Source organism: Grus americana, chromosome Z (assembly GCF_028858705.1).
Source record: "Grus americana isolate bGruAme1 chromosome Z, bGruAme1.mat, whole genome shotgun sequence".
NCBI classification, from domain to species: domain Eukaryota; kingdom Metazoa; phylum Chordata; class Aves; order Gruiformes; family Gruidae; genus Grus; species Grus americana.
This window is the reverse complement of record NC_072891.1, coordinates 12,013,026-12,028,767: the sequence shown is the minus strand read 5'-3', so window position 1 is coordinate 12,028,767 and position 15,742 is coordinate 12,013,026. Positions and strand designations below refer to the sequence as shown.

The following is a 15,742-nucleotide window of genomic DNA, read 5'->3' as shown; positions in this document are numbered from 1 at the left end:
GTAGCCCTCGCTGCCTCTCGTCCCCTCTCCACAAGACACCCTGTTTGCCCCTGGCATTGTAGCCTCCTTGTCCCCCTTACACCCCAGCCCCACCACCCTTGTGCCCCAGCCCCACGGCCCCTTTCGCCTGTGTGTCCTCATAGCCTGGCCCCACAGCCAATTGCATCCCAGCTCTGTGTCCCCTGTCCCCCAGCCCTGTGTCCTTGACTCCAGCCTGTGCCCCTGTCCCCAGCTCCAGTGCATGCCCCCAGCCCCTGTCCCTGTCACACAGCCTCATACCTCTGTCCCCAACCTGTGTCCTTGTCCCCAGCCCCATGTCCCCGTCCCCACCCATGTCCCTGTCCCCAGCCCCATGTCTCTGTCCCACAGCCCAGTATCTCTGTCCCCAGACCCTGTCCCCAGTCTATATCCCTGTCCCCAGCCCCAGGCCCCTGTCCCCCAGCCTCATACCTCTGTCCCCAGCCTATATTCTTGTCACCAGCCCTATGTCCCTGTCCCTAGGCCATATCCCTACCCCAGACCATGTCCCTGTCACCAGCCCTGTGTCTCCATCCCCACCCGTGTCCCTGTCCCTGTCCCCATGCCCCTGCCCCACCCGTGTACCTGTCCCCCAGCCTTGTAACTCTGTGCCCACCCATGTCCCCAGCCCCAGCCCAATGTCCCTGTCCCCATGTCTCTGTCCCCAGCCCCATGCCCCTGTCCCCACCCGTGTCCCTGTCCCCATGCCCCTGTCCCCCAGCTTCGTACCTCTGTCCCCATCCCGCGTCCCCATCCCCACCCGTGTCCCTGTCCCTGTCCCCAAGCCCCTGTCCTCCAGCCCCATGTCCCCGTCCCCAGCCCGTGTCCCCGTCCCCACCCGTGTCTCTGTCCCCATGCCCCCCGGTGCCCCGAGCAGCTGCGGGACGACCCCGGGGGGAACTGTAAGGGTCGCTCAGGGGGGCGGGGCGCCACCGTCGGCGAGTGACGCGCGTGGGGACCAATGGTCGCGGGGGGGCGGCCCCGGGGGCGGGGCGAGTGACGTCATGGGCGCCGGTGCGCGGCGGGGCTGCTGGCGGCGCGCGCCTCACGGCAGCCGGCGCGGCGGCATGGGCCGGCGGGGCGGTGGGGGCGGCGGGCAGCGGCGGCCGCTCGCCCCCCCCCATCGCCTCCCGCTGCTGCTCCTGCCGCTCCTCCTCCTGCCGCCGCCCGCCGGTGAGTGCCGCGGGGCCGGGGGCGCGGGGGTGTGTGTGGGGGTGTGTGTGTGCAACGGGTGTGGGGCACACGCGCGACGGGGCACTGGGAAGAGTAGGGGATGGGGCGCAGGAGTGCTGGTGCATGGGGTGCGTGTGCAGCGGGGCACAGCGATGCACGTTAAGGGATGCATGTGCAACAGGAATGAGGAACGCAAGCAGTGGGGCGCAGGGTGCGTGTGCTGTGGGGTGGGTGTGTGCGATGGGTAGGAGGTCTGCGTGCTGTGGGGGGGGTGTGCCGTGGGGTGCAGGGTGCTCGTGTCGCGGGGCAGGGGGGTGAGCTTGTGATGGGCATGAGGTACATGAGTGATGGGATGCGGGGTTTGCATGCTGTGGGGCAGGGGGTGGGTGAGAACGAGGCACAGGAGTGTGTGTGCGGTGGGGTGCAGTGTCTGCCTGCTATGGGATGCAGGATGCACGTGCAATGGGACATGGTGAGTCCGTGCAACAAGGGATGGGGTGCACGTCCAGTGGTGTTCCGGGCACGTAAGCAACAAGACACAGAGGTGTGCCCAGTTGGGTGTGGGGTGTGTGTGCAATGGGGCAGGAAGTGCACGTGTAGTAGGGTACGAGGTGCATGTGCGATGGGACACAGACATGCGTGTGCAATGGGGTGTTTGCATAATGGGGCATGGGGATGCATGTGCAGGGGGTACCAGATGCCCGTGCAGTGGGATGCAAGGATGTGCGTGCAGTGGGACATGACGATAAGCATGCTGTGGGGCATGGGGTACCCGTGCAGTGGGACATGGAGATCAATGTGCAGTGGGGCACAGAAGTGTGCATGCCAGGAGGACGCAGGCGGTGCACATGCAGTGGAACACCCGAGGGGGGGCAGACACGACAGGTGCATGAGCATGGGTCCAGGGGGCTGCAGATACAGGGCAGATGGCTGTGCGCGTGCAGTGGGGCAGCAGGGGTGGACAGCCTGCAGAGAGGGGGGTGTCTGCACAGTGAGGCATTGGGATGTGCGGGGGACCGCTGGCGGGACTATGTGAGGCGATGCACATGTTACGGGGCACGGGGGCTGGCTTGGTGACGGGGATGCGGAGAGCCCCCAGGGGCTTGGAGGGGGCATCCCCCGAGGAGGGGGGCAGCTGGCCGCAGGCTGCCGGTGCCGCGGGGCGGGGGGCGCCATGGGGCAGCGGTGGGCCGGCCGCGGGAGCTGTCCGCGGTGCTGACCGCCAACCGCGGAGCTGTCGGCGGTGCTGACCGCCGGCCGCGACCGGGTGCTGCGGTCCTGGGGTGGGGGTCCCGCGGCTCCGGCCGCTGGGCTGGGGCAGAGGGACACTTGCTTTCCTCCTTCCCCACCCCTTCCATGGATAGGAAATCCCACTCCATCCTCCAACACGCCCCCTCCCGCGCCGTGCTCTGGCCACACTGTCACGGGGTTTCAGCCTGACCCTCTGCCTGCAGCTGGCTCCCCCTGCCTTGCCCCGGGCCAGTGGACATGGGAAGCTCCGAGTGCTTCTCCCTGTGCCTCCTCCTGGAGTTGAGATCAACATCCCCTCCTCCCTGGGGTCCCCTGCCAGGTCACTGCCTCCACGTGGGGAGGGAAGCTGTGGAGTTGCTTGGTGGTTCATGGTGGAAAATTGGGACTGGGTACTCTTGCACTGAGGCAGGTACTTCATGCCTGGCTTGTGTTGGCTGGCAGTGAAGGGGAGGGGGAGCTGCCTTTGTTCCAGACAAGGGAACAGATGCATGTCAGTGTACAGCCAGCTGGGGCTGCACACACGCAGCAAAAACACACGTGCACACAAGCACATGCGCGCCTCCCAGCCAGCTGCACGCTGTGCAAAGCGGCCCTTCTTCTCAGCTATCCCACTCTCCACTGGATGAGTCCTCCTGGGCACAGCCCTGCTCCCAGCCCATCCTCTGCTGGCATCCCCCTTTCCAGCAGCTTGTGCGGAGGTGCATCCTCTTCCTTGGTGCATCTTGGGGGAATAATGGATGGGTCTCCCAGGCTGGCCCTGGGGAATTGTGGCACTGGTAGGGTGAAGTTACAGCTGCTGTCTGGAGACCAGGTCTACCTTATCTCTACTGTGCCAAGGAAGTGGCTGCCCCTCTGCTGCTGGGGGTCCTGGAAATCCCTGAAAATCAGACTGTCAGACAGTTGGGCAGGGGGACGTGGCCCCAGTGTGTGCTGAGAGCTTACAGGAAGTGTCTTGCAGACATGGGGGTGTGCACAGCCATGTGCGCCCATGCATGTGGGTGTGCACGCCTCCACTTTGCTGTACACGCAGACAGCACCCACGTGTGCATATGTGCACACATATGTGCGCCATCCATCCTCCGCAAACCGTGGGTGAGCTGGGAGGCTGTGCAAGAAGTGCATTGCTTGCTCCTTCTTGTGGCTCTAGGGCGGGACTCTATGGTTTATGATAGAGTCTGTGTCCAGCCTCATTGGTAGGCAGAGAAGGGGGAAATCTGTGTATCTGTGGGAGCTGACCTGTTGGGGCAGGGCTGGAGTTGTGAGGAATGGCCGTTTATTGCAGGCAAAATGCAGGGAGCAGTTCCTCACTGAAGAGGATGATGAGTTGAAAGAGGTGGGCTGCACCAGGGCAGAGCCTGAACATCCAGGGCTGGGGGCTCCTCAGGCTACAGAGGACGGTTGCCCACAGCCTGAGGAGCTGGGCTCGAGGCAATGCTGAACCAGGCATGATGTCAGGGCTGGGAGACGCAGCTGGGCACAGATGACATCAGCCCTGGGGACTCACTGGAATGGCACAGTCCCAGCCCCTCCAGGCTGCCGGTTTTGGGACATGTTCAGAGCCTGGGTGGGTGGGCTTGGTTTGGGAGGGGGGCTGTACACCCCCCCCCCCGCCTCAGTCCTCCACCCTGCTGAGAGCCCCTTGGGTCTCCTCTGCAGATGGGCTCTTTGTGACCGACTACTTCACCCGCACACCACGCAAGCTGAGCCCCTTCCGCTCCTTTGCCAGCATTGAGCTCTTCCATTTCCACATCCCTGAGGACACAGTCATCGCCGTCTGGAACCTCATCACCTTCAAGGAGCAGGGTGGCACCTTTGGGGACCAATGCCCAGATCGTAGCATCACCGTGTGAGTAAGCAGCCTGCCCTGTCTCTTCCCTTCCTGCCTGCTTCTGCCTGCCCCTGTTCCCCCCCTGCTCCTCCCTGCCTGGACTTGCCCTGGAGCCTGCCTGCTCTTGTCTGCTTCTTGCTTGCATGTGCACGCGTGCATATATGTACATGCATGCATGCATACAGAGGAGCAGTCATGCATGCACATGCATATGCAGGTACACTTGTGCGCACAGATGCATACTCACATGCACATAAGCACATACATGTGCACACACACACACACGCACGCTCACTCCTCATGATTCATCTTCCCAGGACCGTTGCAGGCTCCGCTCTTTTGTGCATCTCATACATGAACAGTTTTGCTTGAACACCCACCCAGGGAAGCTCACAGTCTCCAGCAAGGTCCCAACTTACAGGTGGCTTCCCCATCATGTTTTTGAGCTTCCTAATAGCATGGAGGACAGACCCACACGTGTAGGGCAGGCTGGCCCTGCCACGATGCCCAGCCTGCACCCTGCTAACTGCCATCTATCCTGCAGATATTTCCGTTCAGGGGCTCCCTCCGTCATTAACCCGCTGCACACGCACTTCCCCAGGGACACAGCTGTCCCTGGCTCCTTCGCATTGACCCTCACCTGGACCCTGCCCAACCGCACCACAGGGGTGTTCAATGTCACCAGCCCGCTGCCCGGTGACTGGTTCCTGGCTGCCCACCTGCCCAAAGATGAGGGCAAGATCTCTGTCAAGGTGAAGGGCTTGCGGGGGGGGGACTGTGGGGTGGCAGGGCTCACTGCAGGGCTCTGCTGGGGCCTGACTGTCCCGGGCTGGCAGCTCCTGGGGCAGGTGGCCCAAGTGGGGACAGTGCCCCATGCCCCCTGCCCCATGCTAACTGTCCTGCTGGTGCAGGGGCTCTACGAGGAGTGCCAGTATCTCTTCCAGCCACAGCTCATCGTGCAGCGCCTGGTGAACATCGCTGTGCTGTACCCCGGTTATGTCACCGAGCAGAGCATGGCCCCCCACAACCGCTCCTGCCTCTACAAGTGAGTGTGAGAGAGTCTCCTAAGGAGGGGGCATCCCCAGGATGGGGAGCTTAGGGTGCCCCATCCCTCTGGCTTGCCTCCCCAGCCCTGTTGGACCATGCTGAGGGGCAGGACCTGACACCGCTGTCCTGCAGGGTGTTTGTGCCCAGCTACACGTCGCGAGTGCTGGTGGAGGTGCTGCGGTGCCGCGGGGCCGAGGGCTGCCCGCTCTGGCTGCGTGTGCGGGCCAAGGCACCCCCCTTGCACAACTCCACGTCGCTGGACTGCCGGGAGCACGCTCCCTGCCAGCTGGCCCTGGACCTGCCCTTCTGGCAGCACTGGTACTATGTGCTGGTGGAGAAACACCCTGGGGTGCCAGGCACCGTCTCCTTCCAGGTCACCGTGCAGCTCACAGGTGAGGGTACATGGGGAGGTATGGGTGGGGGGCATGGTCTTGACTCTGCTTGGGTGAGTGGTGGGGGGTAAAGGATGCCTGCAGGATCTGGCCCCAGCTCTGCTGGGATGGGGACACTGGGAGGTGTTTGGGATGGGTTGCAGATGGAGGTGGGCAGTGGGCAAGAAGGGGAGGTGGGAGCTAAAAGGGAGCTGGACCTAAAAAGGGGTGCAGTGCCCAGGCTGATGACTCTGCCCCCAGACTGCTCCCGACCCAGCCTGGCCCGGCCACCCTTCCTGCCCTCCAGCGCCTCCATGAACATGCCCCACTCCTTTGGCTCTGCGGGTGGGCTGGCGGTGGGCGACAGCCCTCCACTCGCCAGCCCCAACGGTACGAAGCACCCGGTCCCCATCCCCACTGCCTCACCCACCAGCGAGCGGTGCTGGCCGGTTCGCCCCACGCTGCGCAATGAGCTGGACACCTTCTCCGTCCACTTCTACATCTTCTTTGGGCCCAACGTGTCAGTGCCACCTGACCGCCCCGCTGTCTTCGTCATCAACCTCCTACCAGTGCTGGACAGTGGTGGGGTGCTCAACTTGGAGCTGCGGCTCAACGTGGTGAGGTGGCCACACTGCACCCTGGACGGGGCAGGGCAGCCTGGAGAGGGATGGGCTGGGACATGGGTGATGTTGGGGCTGCAGCAGGGTGAGGGGCAGGCTTTGGGGTGCTCTTGGGTCATGGGTCATGGTTTGGGAGCTCTTGGGTGATGGAGCACAGATTAGGATGCTCTAAGGGCAGGATGATCGCCTGGGTTTGGAGTGTTCTTGGGTGACAGGCAGTGGGTTAGGGCACTGCTAGGTGGTGTGCTGTAATCTGGGTGCTGTCAGAGCAGGAGACATCCCAGACACTGGTTTAGGGCCGTCTCCTCCTCTGCCATCAGAGCTCCCTGTGTGGCGAGAACGTGACAGTATTCGGTTGTCTGAACCATGAAGTCCCACTGACGTCTGGTGACAACGCATCCATCACCTGTGAGACAGGTAGGCTGGGCTGTGCGTGTCCATCCTGCCGTGGCCATGGGGGTTGCACCCCTTCACATGTCCAGCAAGAGGCTGATTGGGAGAAGGCAGAGATCATGGGGGAATCTGGCCCCAGAGCCTGGCACAGGGCACCCTGTCCCAACAGTGCCCAGGGGAAGGGGCTGCCCTCTGCCCTGCTCACCCGGAGCTCTCCCTGCCCACAGAGTCCCTGGCAGGCTTCCTGCTCTCCGTCAACGCCACGGCCAGCCTCAGCCGCCTGCGGATCCCCTACCCCCAGACAGGCAGCTGGTACCTGAGCCTGCGCTCGCTCTGTGCCACGGAGCATGGGTAAGAACCCTGGTGTGTCCCCTCCCTGCGTGCCTGGAGGGGATGTCCCCACCATGGGCTGCATCCATGTGCGCCGTGTGTCTGTGGGTATGCCTGGCCCCTGCGCTGTCACCACTCGTGTGTGTGCACGTGGCTTCATGGGCTGTGTGTCACCGTGTGAGTGCCTGCGTGGGCACGGATGGCTCTATCTTGCGCCTGCCTGACCATCTGTGGGTCCCTGCGGCTTTTCCCTCTGTCTCTCGGTTAGGAAGCGCCTGTCAGCTTGCAAACGTCGTGCATCTGTTGGTGCCTGCCTGTCTCCATGGCAGTGCCCATCTGTACCCGTGCCTGGGAGGGACCAGGCTGTCACTGTGAGGACAGGGCTTGGCTGTGCATATAAGGGGGCAGCCCTGGTCTGGCTGCTGTGCCTCTGCTCTGCTCAGCATCTCCAGGGACTGGTCCTGTGTCTGCAGCTCTGCTCCCGGCCTGTGTGTCTGCCTGAGAGCCCTGCGGAGGAGACAGGCTGTTGTGTGCCTGTGTTGGTACATGCAGAGTCCATGTGGGGCTCTGTGCTGTGCAGACAGCGCTGTGTGCGTGTTCAATGCCTGCGTGCAGACAGCACTGGGTGTTTGGTGCATGCATGTGGATGTTGCTGCATGCACATACAGTGCATGCATGCAGGCAGCACTGCATGCATATTTGGGGGTACACACGCAGACAGGTCTCTGTGTGTGTTCGGGTTTGTGCAAGCAGACAGGGCTGTGTGTGTTCTGCATGCACGTGTGTGCAGATTTGACTGTATGAGCACATTCAGGGACAGCAGACAGACTTGCAGATGAGCCCTGTGCATGTGTGCAGGCAGCGCTGCGTGCATGTTTGTGCGTGCTGGGGTGCCCGCGTGTGCACAGGCAGCAGTTGGTGTGTGTTGTTGGGACGTGGGCCTGTCTGTGCTGCTGCATGCTGGAGCTGCCAAGGTGCAGGGTGTGCCTAGACCTGTGTGCTTGGGCAGCATGGGGCAACGGGGGTGCTGTGCCTGCTCTGACTCCTCCGCTGTGTTTCTAGTTCACACTGTTGCCAGTTGCAGCCGGTCCTTCCCTGACACGGTCGGTCACATGCAGGGATTGCAGGGCACGGTGTTTGCACAGAAAAATCCAAATGAAATAGGAGCCAGCTGAGTGCATTGCTAAAGGCAAAGTGGGTCTAAGCGTGACCACGTTCCTCCTGCTCGCCCAGCCTGGCACAGACAATTGCAGCACACAAGATCCAGCTCTCAGCTGCCATACGTAGCACCAAAGCAGCTCATTTCCACACTAGCCCAGTGCCTGGCTGCAAGGGGTGCCTCTGGAGCAGGCAGAAGCTGCTCGAGGGGTGTGGGGGGAGGGCTGACCCTCTTCTCCTGCACCACAGGTTCGAGCCCTGCACCAATGTGACGGCCGAGGTGTATCTGCGCGCCTACCTCTCGCCCTGCATCAATGACTGTGGCATCTATGGTCAGTGCAAGCTGCTGCGCACAAACAACTACCTGTATGCCGCCTGCGAGTGCAAAGCTGGTGAGAGCTGCCCCGGGCACCAATGGTGCCCACTGTACCCAGGGACCCCCCCGACATCCTCCCCTCCTCCCCGGGGGTTGTGCACCCCATTAGTCCCCCCAAACCAGCTCTCCACAAGGTGCTGGAGAGGGGCTTCCCTGCTCCCTCCCCAGCCCCTGTGAGTGCTGCAGGGGTGACAGTGGCTCTCCCCGGCCACAGGCTGGAACGGCTGGGGCTGCACAGACAACGCCGAGGCTTTCTCCTATGGCTTCCAGCTCCTCTCCACACTGCTGCTGTGCCTCAGCAATGTCATGTTCGTGCCTCCCGTGGCCATTGCTGTCCGCAGCCACTACCTCCTGGAAGCTGCCGTCTACATCTTCACCATGTTCTTCTCCACTGTGAGCGTGGGGTGGGGGGCACCTGGGGGGCAGACAAGGGGCCGGGGCCATGCAAGGTGGCTCTCACCCCCTTTTTCCCCTACCCCAGTTTTACCACGCCTGTGACCAGCCAGGCATTGTGGTGTTCTGCATCATGGAGTACGATGTGCTGCAATTCTGCGACTTCCTGGGCTCCCTCATGTCCGTCTGGGTCACCGTCATCGCCATGGCTCGGCTCCAGCCCGTGGTCAAGCAGGCAAGTGTGGGGAGGGGGCTTGCAGAGCAGGTGGGGAGAGGACCCGTCCTGATGGGTGCCCTGCTGCCTCACAGGTGCTGTACCTGCTGGGGGCCATGCTGCTCTCCATGGCTCTGCAGATGGACCGCCATGGGCTCTGGAACTTGCTGGGGCCCAGCCTCTTCGCCTTAGGGATCATGGCCATCGCCTGGGTAAGGAGATGCTGTCCCTGTCCTCTTATGTCCCCATCCTGGCTGTGCTCAGCATCCTGCCCAGCTGTCTAGCCCTGCCAGCATCTCCCCTCTGCTGCCTTCCCCACGAACCCCCCTCCCTGGCTCCTGGGGGATGCAGCACTGCGGCACAGGGGCTGTGCCTGTGCCTGCCGGGGCTGCCTCTTCCAGCCCCCCCCTTTCCCCACCGCAGACGGCTCGCACCATCCGTCGCCGCCACTGCTACCCACCGACCTGGAAACGCTGGGCTTTCTACCTGTGCCCGGGAGCGCTGATCGCGGCGGCTGCTGTGCTGCTCTACGCCTTCGTGGAGACAGAGGAGAACTACTTCTACATCCACAGCATCTGGCACCTGCTCATCGCTGGCAGCGTCGGCTTCTTGCTGCCGCCCCGTGCCAAGCCCAGCGGGCGCCTGGGGCCGCTGCCCCGGCGCAAGGGCTGTGGGTACCAGCTCTGTGTCAATGAACAGGAGGAGCTGGGGCTCGTCGACCCGGCCGTGGCCTCCATCAACAGCATTTGTACCAGTTGATGCTGACGGCAGCCCGGACTCCTCCGGCACGGACAGCAGCCCTGCGGGGCCCGGCACCTGCTCTCTTTGCTGGCTGCCTGTCCCCGGGAGCACCAGGACTCCTCCGGGCGGGAGCACAGCCGCCTGTGCCGCCCTGTTCTTGCAATTACAGCCTGATTGAACTTGTCTCTGGGAGTCGCTGCAGCTCAGTCCAGTGCAGAGCTGGGGGGGCTCAAGGCTGAGCTGGGGCCATGGTCCTCTCTTTGCCGGGCCACGGAGGTGCCCTGGGGATGTGGCCAGGTGCAGAGGTGGCAATGGCAATGGTCTGGCTCTCACCTGGAGGTCTGTAGCAAGAGCTGTTACTGTGCGTTGGGCTGCTCTGGGGCTGATGCAGCTCTGGCATAGAGCAAGGGGGCTGGCAAGAGGTGGGGGCCCAGGGGCTGCAGTCTTTCAGTTCGCTGCAGGGCAGGCTGCAGAGCTGGGATGACTTTGCCACAGCACTGTGCTCTTGCAGGATGGCTGTAATGCCTGACCCATGGGCAGCCGTGCTGTGCCAGGGTAGTCGGGGTGCCCCCCAAGCTGGCAGGACTGCAGGGAGACCGTAGCCCTGGGGGAAACCGCCACTGGGGAGTGGTTCCAGTGCTGCCTGCCATGGCGATGCACAGGTCTGAGAGTGTGCTGCCTGCAAGGGCCACCTCCTTCGGAGCCCATAGCCCATTGGTGTCACCCTGCTGCCCAAAGCAGCCCCCCTTGGTGCCCCACACATGGGTGCACCCATCCAGGAGCAGTGGAGCAGTGACCCTGTGTACCTGTTGTTGCCAGCAGCCATGAGCAGCTGCTCTGTTTTCGCATTGCATGGACTGTACCACTCCATGGGGTTGGGACAACCCTGTCTCAGCCCCTGTTCCTTGTCCTGCCCCGTGGTCAGACCCATGGGCTAAGCACCCACTGGAGCCAGTGATGACCATGGTGTGGTGGCAAACACCCCAGCTGTGTTTGTGGCTCAGGACAGGACATTTCCACCCTGGTCCTGGAGCTCAGAGGAGGCAAGATGGACCAGAGAGGAGAGGAGAAACACCACTGCCCCTTCTCACCTCTCTGGGGACTGCTCCAACCCCTTAGGCTCTTCCTAGCCCCTCAGAGGTCTTCAGGGGTGCGTCCCCATGCAAAGCTCTGCAGCCCGGTGGTCACATCCTGGCTCAGCAGAGCCCACCTGCCAGCAGCCCCCCTCCCCATACCCTGGGGATGGAGCCCGGCACAGGGAGATTTACTGGATGTCTAACAGGATTAGCAACTGCAGGCGGGCAGGCAGCTATGTAATAGGATTGCAATCTAATTAAACCTGCTGCTTGGGAACTGGGCCCCAGCTGGCCGGAGTGGGGTGGGCGTGGGGGGCTGTGGGGGTGGCTGGAGGGGACGGCAGGGATGGGTGGGTAGAGCAGAAGGAGGGCTGAGCTGGTGAGGGCCACAGTGGCAGTGGCGGTTCAGGACTTTGCTGCCTGCATCTCTGGGCCTTGCAGGGTACCACAGCTGTGGGGAGCCAGCCTGGCATGGAGGTGTGCTGGGCAGCCCGGAGTGGCTGGGCAGAAGCCCCGGTCACGGTGCAAGGGGGCTGGGGAACCTGCACCTGCTGCCCTCCTTCCCCTGAGAGCTCACCCTCCAGCCCTTTCTCTGTCATGCACAATGCCCTGTCTGGTCCAGCCAGGCAGCTGATTAAGGATTAATTTTTTAATTAAAAACATTACTCACTTCACCAAGTCCAATCACATCCCCCTGTCAGCAGCAGCCCCCAGAGAACAGGAAGCTCAGGTTTAGCTTTCACATCAGCAGCATGCTGGAATGTGGTGCACACCAAGCACGGGGCTTGTGCCACCCCAGTATGCATACCAGCCCAACAGGTGATCCTGCACAAATGCACCCCAATTTAATGGAGATGTCAGCGCAGCACCCTTATCCCCCTCCCTCATCCGCTGGCTCACTGCTGTAGGGCTGAAGTGCAAACCTGCTGCTTGCCAAATTGGTGTAGACCCTACAATAACAGAGCCTAGTGAGCGTGTGGTGGGATGTGCGTTCCCCTTGCAAGCAACTGCGCAGCCCCTGGCCTGCCCCACGGCAGACACCACGGAGTGGTATGTGCAGGTCTGGACCCCCAAGGGGTCCTGGCAGAGGTGGGCAGGGGTTTTATCAGGCAGAGCTGCCCAGGCAAGCCCAGAGGAGCCACGCACTGGGTCTGCTGGACTCCACTTCTCTGGGCTGCCGGGGTGGCTTGGTGCTCCCTCTTGTTTTAATTAAACCTGCAACTGCATTTTTCATCTCAAGGACAGGCCAAGCATCCGACGGTGCTGCCAGGGAGGGAGCTCAGCCAAGCAGTGCTGGAGGGGATCCAGGCACTCTCTGCCAGCCCACCTCATCCCCTGGGGCCCGTAGGCTGCCCACTGAGAGCAGGGAATCCCCCTCCCAGTTTCACCCCCCAGTTCCAGCACAGCAGAAACCCATCCCCCTGCCCAGGAGGCTGGCACAGCTTGGGGGGCATTGCAGTGCAATGAAAGGTTTTTGCTTGGTGCTCCTGGCACCAAGTATGGTGAAGCTGCTCTCTCCTGTGGGACACCCAGCATAGGGTGTGCAGCACTGTCTCTCCCACCAAGCCTGACTGGGAGCGTGCTGGAACACCCCATGGGAAACTCCATATCCCCTCAGCCACCTCGCCTTTGTCACAGGGTCAGGAGCACTGGCCTGTCCATCCCTACGGGGTTGGATGGGCTTTGCCATTGTGCTTCTCATGGTCTCAGCCTCATCCCTGGGGGAATGCACATGAGGTCAAGGCTGGACTCAGCCTTCCCCCCTTGCCCAGACAGTTGGGGTCTCTGTGACTCCCACCTCTGCCAGTGTAAGCAGCCTTCCTGATGCTCCATCCCTGCCTCTGCCGGGCACAGCAACTGCATAACCATGGCAACAGTGTCCCTATAACAACCAGGTACATCTGACATCCCCATGGCAACCGACTCCCCGAACAGCCGGTGAAGAGCTTCACTTCCTCAGTGCTGGGTAGGTATTGGGGGGTTGGAGCCCCATCAGGACAGGTGGCTGCAGGGACATGAGGAAAGACACAGCCAGGAAGGGCTTTGGCGAGGTACCGGGGGCACCACAAGCCTTTGTGGCCTCTGTCCTGCCAGGGAGGCTGCAGGGGACACAGGTGATGCAGGAGAAGGGGGTGGCCTTGGGGACAGCATCACCCCGGCTCAGCCTCCTGCTTCTCAGCCCTATCCCGCCTGCCGGGCTGTCAGTGCCATTGGGCCAGCATTCCCTGCTCTGACACATGCTCCCTGGAAGTGCTTATCCCAAAGGCCAGGACTGGGCTTCCTCCCACAACCTCCTCCCACCCATAACTCCCACTGCAGGGATGCTCTGCCCATTGCCTGCAGCCTGCCCTCCCTGTGGGGCTGCCAGGCCCTCCCACCACTGCCTGCCCATGTCTGCTGGACCAGACTCACCAGACAGCAGCCCTCATGCAGTCTGTCGTTGCAGACAGCAATTGCACGCCATGCAACTTTAATGTGTCAGGACTGAATTATTGAGCCCTGCAGTGGGATGCGTGCACGCAGGCAGGACCCATCATCCCTCCTCCTCTCCCTGCCCGCGAACACCTGAGAAGGCAGCAGCAGGTGGGGCTGGCAAGAGGTCCTAGCCTTTGGGGTCTGGCTGGGTGCAGGAGGGTGCCATGCCCCTTGCTAGCCTCTGGAGTTGCGAGGTGCAGGTGGCAGGGTAGCTGTTGGTGCCACCAGCGTAGTCACCTGGGGGTTGGTTGTCTTCAAACATGGTGTTATCTCTGCAGGGTGCAGGGACAGGTGTGTAGGGAGGGATGTGCAACCCTACTCTGTTGCCACCTCAGCATTTGCTCCCTGAAGCCTCCTGAAACCCCATGGCCAGAGGCAGCAGAACCCTCATGGCTGCCCTGGGAGGTCCTTGCCCCCCTCTTGCTTGCTTTGCTGCCAGACCCCAGCAAGACGAAGCCTTTCCACCGCAGTCAACGTAAATCCCGCTGTGGATGCAGCCAGAGCTTGCTCCCTGGCCGGGCAAGGCTGTCACCATGCCGCTCTGGGGATGATAAAAGGCTGGGAGAATGGCCCGGCTGCTCTCTTCTTTTGCAATTTGCCCGGCGCACCCTGCAGCCACTCGATGATTTTCTCATCAGAGTAGCAAGCCTTGACTGCCCTCCCCACGCAGACCCATCCATCACCCACAGTTAGCACTGCTGCACAGACCACGGGCGCTGGAGCCACCTACCCTGCTCTGTCCTTGGCTGTCCCTCAGCCTCGCAGACAGTGGCCATGACCAGCCTGGGGGGAGCAGCTCTGAGCTTGCAAAGGGACCCTGTCTTCCCTGGAGCAACCCACGCGAAGCCTGCTTGCTCACCCCTCCTTCTTCCCCATCCTCTAGCCCTGTGTCTCATCCTCTCTGCTGCCATCCCCAACCCTCATCCCATGTCAGGAACCCCCTCAAAGCCTCAGCCCTAGCCTGCAGGGTGCTGGGCAAGGGCCAGGTGGGAGTCAGGCACATGCAAGAGTGAGATACAGCTACAGATGGAACAAGCCCAGCCCCAGTGCGTGCTCCTGCATTGCTCCTGCCATGGGACATCTCTCCAAGGTACCACGGGTACGTGTCCCGTGCAACTGGGACAGAACTGAGCATGACAAAACCAGTCTAGAGCAGGGACAAAGGGCTCAGAGATGGACCCAGGGCATCAGGAACCAGCATTGCCCCAGCAGCACCCTGTGCCACAACACCTGGAGGTGTAAGAAAGCAGCAGGGTGTCAGGGCATGCCTGGTTTTGCATGGGCGGGGGCCATGGAGATGAGGGACAAATGGCTTAGCTGTACCCTCAGGGGTCGGAGCATCACAGCAGGGCTGTGTCAAGGAACAAACAGCAGCTGCCACAGTAGCAGCAGACAGGGAAGGGGAACACTTCCCAGGCAAATGATGGTGGTGATGCAATTTTTAGCCAGTGATAATTGAGTTTCTTGGAGAGGCTGGTGGGGGAACCCGCGGGGGGTGGGCAGACTCAGGACTTTATCCCTGGCAATTTAGAATAGGACTGTTGAAGAGCTGCTCTGCCGAGCGGAAAAGCCACTTGAGTCGTGCTTAACTTCATCAAGGGAACTGCATAGAAATCAGGGAGCTTGCTAAAAGAAATTAATAGAGCAGCCGGGAGGGCAGAGCGCCTGCAGACAGCACGAGAATTGCTCAGAGAACCATGCTGGAGACTTCCAGTAAATGAACGCATCCTTTAATGAGATTTGCAGGGCCAGTGTGGCTGAGGAGCAGAGCGGAGCGGGCGAACGTGTGGGAAAGGGCATTCCTCAAGGAGGAGAAGCTGTCAAAATGAAGAGCACAGGAAAGGGGATGAAGTTGCATGAAAAGCAAGGTCAAAACAACCCCCCAAAAAGACTTTGAGGAAGATCTTGGCAACAGCATAGAAATGCAAATAATTTTGCAATGTCAACTTTGAGGTGTTGCTGTAGCAATGAGACTTTGAGGGTGTCCAGGGGTACACCAGAGTGCTGTGATCTGGACCAGACCACTCCTTTGGATGAATCTTGGGGTAGGACCTGTGCATCCTGCAAGCCTTTGCCTTTTATGTTAGGATAAGAAAGTCAAGCATTTCTAGCCCTGGAGCAGACATCCAGGGCCCATATATCAACATGGAGGGGTGCTGCCGAAGCAGCAGCCTTGGCGCATCGCGGCCAGCGAACAGGGGAAGGATCTCCCGTGGGCTGTGATTGCAAGAACAAAGTCTACAAGTACAAAGTGCAGCTGCATTTGCTGTCAAGTGGT

The 15,742-nt window shown here is 61.7% G+C and overlaps 1 protein-coding gene across 4 annotated transcripts; it reads left to right on the top strand.

Annotated features, from left to right (window-relative positions):
• Positions 1–1,035: 1,035 nt before the first annotated feature.
• On the top strand, positions 1,036–10,096 carry TMEM8B (transmembrane protein 8B). Of its 4 annotated transcripts, XM_054810670.1 has the most exons (13): positions 1,036–1,191; positions 4,099–4,288; positions 4,815–5,022; positions 5,182–5,315; positions 5,450–5,709; positions 5,950–6,305; positions 6,629–6,725; positions 6,929–7,052; positions 8,439–8,581; positions 8,780–8,958; positions 9,047–9,193; positions 9,268–9,384; positions 9,596–10,096. In XM_054810670.1, exons 1-13 carry the CDS (start codon positions 1,086–1,088, stop codon positions 9,929–9,931), a joined length of 2,397 nt encoding a protein of 798 aa, XP_054666645.1. In that variant the 5' UTR covers positions 1,036–1,085; the 3' UTR covers positions 9,932–10,096. The 4 variants fall into 4 exon arrangements, with proteins under 4 accessions (XP_054666645.1, XP_054666646.1, XP_054666647.1 ...); XM_054810671.1 differs by lacking the exon at positions 1,036–1,191 and having other exon boundaries at positions 4,161–4,288; positions 4,937–5,022; XM_054810672.1 differs by lacking the exon at positions 1,036–1,191 and having other exon boundaries at positions 4,206–4,292.
• The last annotated feature ends 5,646 nt before the right edge of the window (positions 10,097–15,742 follow it).

Bases quoted from the DNA above. Each gene is read 5' to 3' on its own strand.
- TMEM8B (XM_054810670.1), top strand. From the start codon at position 1,086: ATGGGCCGGCGGGGCGGTGGGGGCGGCGGGCAGCGGCGGCCGCTCGCC. The intron at 5,316-5,449 runs GTGAGTGTGAGA...GCTGTCCTGCAG, and splicing joins AACCGCTCCTGCCTCTACAA to GGTGTTTGTGCCCAGCTACA. The intron at 6,726-6,928 runs GTAGGCTGGGCT...CCCTGCCCACAG, and splicing joins ATCCATCACCTGTGAGACAG to AGTCCCTGGCAGGCTTCCTG.